We start from the raw sequence: 8,988 nt of genomic DNA, 5'->3' as shown, positions 1-8,988 counted from the left end.
AAGCAACCTCTACTGCATGCCACTAGAAGGTGGTGTCCTGCATAATGCATCAGTCTATGTCAAGGGTCCAATCAGGACAGAAGCCACAAAATTCCAAAAAGCAAGTGAAGCTTTGGGGAACATGGACTGCAGTGCAACTATACAGGATTTTGGTGTGGTTGGGGTAATGAGATCCACATAGGTGTCTGTTCTGGGAAATAAGAGGACATTTGCACTATGTTGCTGTCTCACTGCCTTCTTGAGACCCATGCTATGAACAGGGGGTGATAAAAGTAGATGCCATATACAGAACTAATGTAGGCTCACAAATCCGATGCACCATGACCTCACCCATGTGGGCCTCTGTAACTAATGCATAATATTCCACCACCTCTTATTAGGTAAAGGCATTCACTGAACTACATATCCTGGCGTGTGCTGTTCAGCCACAACTATATGTGTAAGTGGCCATCCAAGCTTGACCTTAAGACATGTGCGTTCCTTGTCAGTCTATGAATACAGGATCATTCCACCAAATGGCTTCTGTCACAATGCGTAAACTGTTGTATATCTTCATATGCATATTCAGTAGAATACATTTATGGAACATTACTTTCCCATGTTTAAGGACTATCATTAATACACTATTAACTATTCCAAGTACTGTTACCTTCATTTCCCTGAGTTTCCAATAAATTCTATACTGTGGGATTGTTAGTCTTATAAACTTGTGGCTACAAAATCTTGTAATGCCCATTAGAATTACAATTCAGACTTCAGTGTTCATGTTCTATATTAGCTAAATTATACCTGTCATGCGTTTTACTTTACCTATGGCTGAAGCATGCAAAATGACATGCTTGTCAGCACAGGCCATCCTGCAACCTTTTATCATGGAATTTCCCCCCCTGCATACATGCGACCCTTTCTAGGGAGACACAGAAGGGGCTGAGCAAGTTCCTATTCATTACAGAGGACCTGATAACTTGGCTGCTGTGCTACTACAGGCAGATCCTGACAGGTGCTCCTAAAATTTCTTCCCGATGACAACGTTTTCATATTCCATTTTCAGTCAGACCAGTCATTCTCATCAAATTCTGAATCATCTTCAGAATCGCTGTATTCAACAGCAATCCGCCTGGAAAGGATGGTTGCTACATCATTTCCAACTGGCTCCCGCTTGGCTTCCTGTTCACGCTGTTCTTGTACTTTTTTCAGCTGAATTCCTGTAAAAAAGTAATTAAAAGGTGTTATGGTAAAAAAAAAAAAAAAACACTGTAATATTATATTTATGCATGTCAGCCATATTTTTATTTTGTGTATTTCCCCATAGTAGTGTGTCACTGACCAACCATCTCTGTACACTCAGTGATAGATTTTATGTGTATGTATAGCTAAAACTTTTAGCTTATTAGCTTTGTATAGAGCAGTGGTCTCCAAATTGTGGCTTACAGGCCAGATGTGGCCCTTTGCTTGCCTTTATTTGGCCCCTAGTTTAGGATGACAGCCATGTCTTGGTAGGTTTGCAGTTATGCCATACTCTTTCCATGTTTGGATGATGGATTTACCAGTGCTACGTGAAATTTTCAAAGCCTTGGATATTTTATTATACTAACTCTGCTTTAAACTTCTCCACAACATTAACTCTAACCTGTCTGGTGTGTTCCTTGGCCTTTATGATGCTGTTTGTTCACTAAGGTTCTCTAACAAACCTCTGAGGTCTTCAAGTGATTGTAAAGTCTCATATTTTTTCTTTTTAAATAACAAACATGTTATACTTACCTGCCCTGTGAAGTGTTTTTTTTTCACATAGCAGCCTGGATCCTCCTCTTTTTTGGTCCCTCTTTGCTGCTCCTGGCCTCTCCCTTCAGTCAAGTGCCCCTACAACAAGCAGCTTGCTATGGGGGCACCCGAGCCGAGCTGCATTCAGACAAGGAGCTACAGTTCGCCCCATCTCTCTCTTGATTGGATGACTGACTTTGATTGACAGCCGTGAAAGCCAATGATGCTGCTGCTGTGTCTCAGCCAATCAGGGGGGGGGGAGAGTCCAGGACTGCCGAGGGACTCGTGGATATCGCTGGACAGAGATGGGGTTCGGGTAAGTATGAGGGGGTGCTGGGGAGGCTGCTGCACACAGAAGGCTTTTTATCTTAATGATTAGAATGGACTAAGATCAAAAAAAACCTTCTCTTTAACAACTCCTTTCACATAACAGCTGTATTTAAGCACTTTTTAGGACATGAAAAGCTACGTTTACCTTTACGGAAAAAACCCCACAACGCACATATATTTTTGCAGAAAAAGGGTCTTTTATTATTTTTTCTGGGATTATATGTTCTCCAATTTTCAGCACATACCTGTTTCTGTTTGAAAGTTGAAAGACATGTCAGTGAACTACAAGAGAGCTCATCAGCCCCCGCACAGCTCACTGAAATTACAAGTCCGCCTGCTGCAGTGGAGGTAATTGGTTTATTCATTTACATGATTCTGTGAATGAATGATGGGGCTTTGTGGGCGGAGGCCTGCACAGCCACTTCGTTTTTAAAAAGTGACAGCGGGTGCAGGGAGAAGAACCCCTGCCTGCTGTCATGATTTAGGGTTAGGAACTGGAACATGTTACATGTTCCACCCTAAATATGAGTTTCAAAGGTGAACTTTAAACCACCCTATGTTTTTACAAGCTTTTATAACTTTATCAAGTCTTTATTGTTGCTATTCTCCACTGAGTAGGTTTTTTATTGTCTGGTGTCGATTGTTTCAGAGACCGAAAGTGATGGGAAATCCACAATTTTACAATTATCACCAGAACAGGGGGTCAAGGGGTGAGGGTAGATCTTCTAATAAGAACATATTTCTAGTGGCAACAGTCTAAAGTTGGCCATAAATGGTTCAAGATTCGGTCGGTTCAGCGGGGACCAAATTAATTTCCATCTATTTGTTGCTACTGCGGTTGAACAAAAGTAGAACAATAGACTTCTGTTCTACCAAACTTTGCCACCTTCTCCACTAACATCAGATAGACTCATCAGTCTATAGGTTTGCTGCAGAGCCAGTAGGCCCCATCTTCACCCATAACGGCAGAAACCCTAACGGAAGATCACTGTCCTCTCTAGAACTCTGGATTCACTGTACCCTAGAAGATTGATGCCCTGCAGGATCCAGTGCCAACCTACAGGCAATCCCCAGTCTGGCAAGTCATCCCCAGTCTGGCATCTAAGGTCCGGGTATAGTCCCTCCTGGCCATTAGGCATAGTGACTGATCCAAATAAAGCTTTCCTCTATTCCAAAGGATCAAGGGTGCTGGGTACAGGCCAGGGAATTGGGACTTACAAAGAAAATCTTTAGAGAGACATCTGTTGGTACATCCATCACCTAAAGACACTAGCTAAAACTGAGGCTTAGCTAAGCGTGGAGGCATAGGCATCCACAGGTAGGGGCAAGGGGGGGCAAATGCCCCTCCTGGAATCTCAACGTCCCCTTTAAAGTAGTTGTTAAGCCACTTTATACTATCCTGTCTGGTCTGTTTAATAATCCTGTGTGCCCCTGTGTCTTTGTAGGTGTCTTAAAAAATAAGGCGTTCAGAGCGCCAAGCACCGCTCACGTGACCCGTCAGGTCTCTCCTCTCCCTGTCTGACAGCTGCCTGCGTCGGGTGGGGCCGAGGATTCCGAACTGTCGACAGTCAGGAGGGGAAGAGGAGGGGAGGGAGAGAAGAGGGGAGAGGCGGTGGGTCACGTGAGCGGTGATTGGCGCTCTGAAAACTTGTAAACAATGGCTTATTTTTATACAACACAGACACAGGGGCACACAGGAATATTAAACAGACTGTAGACAGGATATGAAACTTTAAATTAAACTATAGCAGCTGGAGGGGAGGGGGGGGGGCACTGACACAGGAGCAGACAGGCAGGGAGGGAGGGGGGAGAGAGGACAGAGGAGGACAGGTGAGCTGCAGATGAAGGAGGCACATAGACTGACCATGGTGTCAGGGCTCAGCAGCCATGGTATACCGGGGGTCAGTTTACAGAGGGGAGGACATAGCCAGGCAGGATCAGCCAGGTATTTTAGGTAATACGGGGGGGAGGGGCAAATTACACAGCACAAGCACTGTGCTGTATAACATGCTTTAAGGGAACAGGATCAATTTTTTTTTTTAATAATTACTTAAAATAGGTATAATGACTAAGCCCCTCCCCTTCACGACATTGTTAAAAAGGGGTGGAGCATGGGTGACCTTAAAATGATGCCCCCCCTGAAAAAAGTTCTGCAGATGCCCATGCATGGAGGGCTGGAGGGCTTATATCTTGACCGGGATTCTGGCCTTTTTTTTGGCCAGTGTCCATTCATCTGAAAGCAGCATCATAAGCCAAGTAGTCACAAATAGGACTGTGTCCTGAGATGATTGATTAGGAAATTTGCCTTTGCACTTATAACTACTGTGATTCTATCTTAAATAACCTTCATAAAGAGTGGGCAAAGGTTAGGGGCTGCATAAGAAGGTGAGGTTACCAAGCATTTTCTTTTTACTTCTTACTGGTAAAAGTATAATACAGTATGCTTTTTTAATAAATGGGGCTTATTTATATACAACATTTAAAGTAATATTGGCACTAGTGATATATAGCCACATATAGCAATTTCAGCCTTGACCAGTCAAGTAATTTCAGCTTTGTCACAGCAACGCTTTCTGATTGCTTGCTGTAGGTTAATGCATTTTACTCATTTGATACAGTTTAACTCTAAAACAATGCAGTAATTTCAAAAGAGTAGTAAATCAGTGAAGGTTCTTATTTAGTCATGCTATGGTATGGCTAATAGTAATCATTTACATTCAGCTAGACTTGTTCTGTAATGATGACAATAAGTTACTCATCTAAATACCTTTCTCAGTACTAAAGCTACCCAGTACATTTTACTCACCCATGCGGATAGCAGACAGCAAGTCGCTCCGAGCATCGCTGGTCAGGCCAAGCATATGAGCACCATCATGCCGCTTCGCTTCCAGTACTTTGGCAAAGTGCATCGGAGATGAAGAGTGAGATAGGACAGGTGCAGGAGGTCCCGGTGGTGGAGGAGGAGGTCCAGGTGAGGCTGAAGCACTGTTTACAGGAGGAGGAGGAGATGCTGCATAGGGAGACCCAGATAACTGTCCCCCTGGTGATCCTGGAACCGGGTGCTGGAGGGGACTAACAAAAGCAGTCTGAGCTGAAGGAATGACGGGTGGAGGTGGGGGTGGGGATCCCGTGGGGTAATACTCCATCATCTGAGGAGGCAGCACTCTCCTTTAAGACATAAAAACATTTTTATAGTGTATTACAGTACTTTACCAAAAGCTAAAAAACAATAGATACCCCAAGGTCGCGTTACGGTTTAAAATGCTGTGATCATGCATCTTACCTATGGTGCAGTTCATACATGCATCTGTATTATTACTTCCCACAGGCCTGAAGAAAATGGCGATGTGGGAAAGTCACTACATAAATAGGATACATGGAAGGAACCAATAGACGGTTTTAGAATGTGAGTTCACAAATCCTGCTTAAAGCGGAACTTCATTCTCCCAATCAACATTCATTATTGTTAATTCTAATACTGCTAACATTAGGAAATTTTTACTTTGCTTCAGTAACTTTCTGGTTAATTGCCTTGGCAAATTATGTCATACATCCCAGGATTCCTCAGGGGTTTTCTCAGCTAAGCACACTCACCTGCCTGCATGCCTAAGCTAAGGGCATGAATTATGTTCCCTTATTCAAGATGGCCACCGCCAGAAATGCTAGGGGGGTGTTTTTCAAAGTGATTTCTCAATAAAAAAAAAGCATGGAGATATGAATAGATGGGGGGAGTTTGCTTTGAATATTAAAAATTAATTAAACTGTGTTTTTGGTTTGTGTTGCTCAGATGCAGTGAAGATCCACTTTAATTTGGTTAAAAAGTATTAGATGTCCAACATTTTAATCAAAATATGTCAGGATAGAAACATGGGAGCTGCCCCTGCCAACTTGTTTTTGAAGGTTCACTAGCTTAACCGCTTGCCGACCGCCGCAAGTACATATACTGCGGCGGTCAGCCCCTCACAGGCAGAGTAATGTATCGGTACGTCACTAGCCTGTGAGGCTCTGGGGAGCGAGCGAGCGCGCGCCGCCGGCGGCGCCCTCCCGCGCGGTCACGGACCCCCCCCCGCGCGTGTGACCGGCGGACCCGATGTCCGCCGCTCACTCTGCGATCGTCGAGGGAGAGGGAGAAAGGCAGGCAGCTTGTGTAAACAAGCTGCCTGTCATTCTCCCCTGTGTAGAAACACTGATCATACGGTTCTACTATGTAGGACTGTTGATCAGTGTTCCTACAGCTCAAGCCACAGCCAATCACAGTTAGAATCACGCCCCTAGGGACACACACAGCCCCTCCCTCTCAAACAAAGTTAACCCCTTCACTGCCAGTGTAATTTTACAGTAACAGTGCATATATATATATAGCACTGATTACTGTAGAAATGTCACTGGTAACCCCAAAAGTGTCAAAAATGTCAGTCAAGGGTCCGATCTGTCCGCCCCAATGTCGCAGTACCGCAAAAAAATCGCAGATCGCCGCCATTACGCGTTAAAAAAAACAACAAAAATGACAAAAATCTTTCCCTTTGTTAGTAAACGCGATAACTTTTGCGCAAACCAATCAAAATACGCTTTTTGCGATTTTTTTTACCAAACATATGTAGCATAAAACAAATTGGCCAAAAATGTTAAAAAATTTTGATTTTTACTTTTTTTTGGGGGGAATTTCATATAAAAAAATGTGAAAAATATTGTTATTTTTGCAAAATTGACGCTCTTTTTTTGTTTATAGCGCGTGATCAAATACCACCAAAAGAAAGCTCTGTTTGTGCGAAAAAAAGGACGTCAAATTCGTTTAGGTACAGCGTCGCACGACCGCGCAATTGTCCGTTAAAGTCACGCAGTGCCGAATCGCAAAATACCCCTGGTCGTTTAGCAGCCAAATCCTCCGGGGCTTAAGTGGTTAAGAGGCCCCACAGCACAGTGGCTATCTCTGAGGCTCTCTTTTTCTGATTACATCCAATACTGAGCTGTCTAATCAGGGATAAGTCACTCCCCTAGTCATTCAACAAGCCTGATTTACTAAAGGCACATAGACTGTTGACTTTGCAAGGACATTTCCCCCAAAGATTAACAAATGAGGCGAAGAACATCCAACCAGGTGCAAGCAAAAAAAAAAATTAATTAAGCTCTGGGGAAAATTGCATTGCAAACTGCAACTCCCCTTGCAAAGTGAATAACCTATTAGCATCTAGAAAATTAGCCCCAATGAGTTTGGTAAACAGCATTTTTTTCAGCACAGCTGAAAATTAAAATATCTTATGGAATAAAAGAGCTTCATCTGCAGGCTAGATAGAAGATTGCACAGTAATAAATATGTTATAATCTATATCTATAAATATTTATCCAATAAAAATAAAATATTTTTACAAATTTTATTTTCATTTTTTTTCATTTCTGAGAATATATGTACACATACACACATACACACAGACACACACGCACACTGCTAGCAGCATTGCTACAACCAAAAATATTTATCACAATTATAAAATATGATGCAACGATCCTTTTTTTTTTTTCCAAGGAATTGTTAGAAGTTTATTTTCTATAGGATTGCTAATTTGTTAATCTTATAGTGATTTGTAGCTCAGCTGATTAGAGATTAGATCTGTGCAGAATTTCATGTCTGGAACAAACTCGCCAGCAACACTCACTCTGTAATCAACTCTATGGCTTAGCCACAAATGGCTAAACAGCGATTTGTAGCAGAAAACATTAGACAAATACAACACAAGTGGACATGTAGCTGCTGGAAAACCACTTCTCAGCAAAAAAAAAAAAAATGCCAGCGACTATTGTGATTATGGCTAGACAACACAGCATGGAATTACTGTTGCTGACTATAGAGATTTGTACCTGCGATAATTTACTGCTACAAAATTGATAAAGGGGTGTGTTATACACTGCTCAAAAAAAAATGTAAGGAACACTTTTTAATAAGAGTATAGCATCAAGTCAATTAAACTCCTGGGATGTTGATCTAGTCAGTTAAGTAGCAGAGGGGGTTGTTAAAGAGTTTAAGCTGCTTTGGTGTTAATGAAATTAATAATGGGTGCATTAGATGGGCAACATTGAGACAACCTCCAAAAACAGGAATTCTTTTACAGGTGGAGGCCACTGACATTTTTGACTAGTTTTGTATTTGGCTAGGGTCAGTGTCACTACCGGTAGCATGAGGGGATACCTGGACTCTATAGAGGTTGCACAGGCAGTCCAACTCCTCCAGGATGGCACATCAATACCTGCCATTGCCAGAAGGTTTGCTATGTCTTCCAGCACAGTCTTAAGTGCATGGAGGAGAGTCCAGCTGACTGGAAGTTATTCTAGGAGAGCTGGATAGGGCTGTCAAGGTCATTACCCATCAGCAGGACTAGTAACTAGTTGCTCCTTTGTGCAGGGAGGAACAGGATGAGCATTGCCAGTGCCCTATAATGAGACCTCCAGTAGGCCACTGGTGAGAATGTCTCTGACCAAACAATCAGAAACAGACTTCATGAGGGTGGCCTGAGGGCTAGACATCCTTTAGTGGGCCCTGTGCTCACTGCCCGGCACTGTGGAGCTGAATTGACATTTGCCATTGAACACAAGAATTGGCAGGCACTGGCACCCTGTGCTTTTCACAGATGAGAGCAGGTTCACCCTGAGCACATGTGACAGTGGTGAAAGGGTCTGGAGAAGCCATGGAGAATGTTATGCTGCCTGTAACATCGTTCAGCATGACCAGTTTGGTGGTTGGTCAGTGATGGTCTGGGGAGGCATATCCATGGAGTGACACACAGATCTCTACAGGCTAGACAATGCCACTAGATATCGGGATGAAATCCTTGGACCCATTGTCAGACCCTACACTGGTGCAGTGGGTCCTGGGTTCCTTCTGGTGCACAACAATGGCCAGCC

The 8,988-nt window shown here is 43.1% G+C and overlaps 1 protein-coding gene across 1 annotated transcript in view; it reads right to left on the bottom strand.

The window, feature by feature from the left end:
* Window positions 1–879: 879 nt before the first annotated feature.
* The window catches only part of WASF3 (WASP family member 3), a gene marked incomplete at its 5' end in the record, with an annotated part of 45,944 nt that continues 37,835 nt past the window's right edge, over window positions 880–8,988 (bottom strand). The window contains 2 exons of the mRNA XM_082245067.1: window positions 880–1,205; window positions 4,898–5,259. Coding sequence (XP_082101193.1) covers window positions 1,048–1,205; window positions 4,898–5,259 — 520 coding nt within the window. The 3' untranslated portion in view covers window positions 880–1,047. The remainder of the gene's footprint in view (window positions 1,206–4,897; window positions 5,260–8,988) is intronic.

The sequence above is a fragment of the Pelophylax lessonae genome, assembly GCF_965119305.1.
Source record: "Pelophylax lessonae genome assembly, chromosome: 2".
Classification (NCBI taxonomy): Eukaryota; Metazoa; Chordata; class Amphibia; order Anura; family Ranidae; genus Pelophylax; species Pelophylax lessonae.
This window is presented reverse-complemented; position numbering and strand designations above follow the sequence as displayed.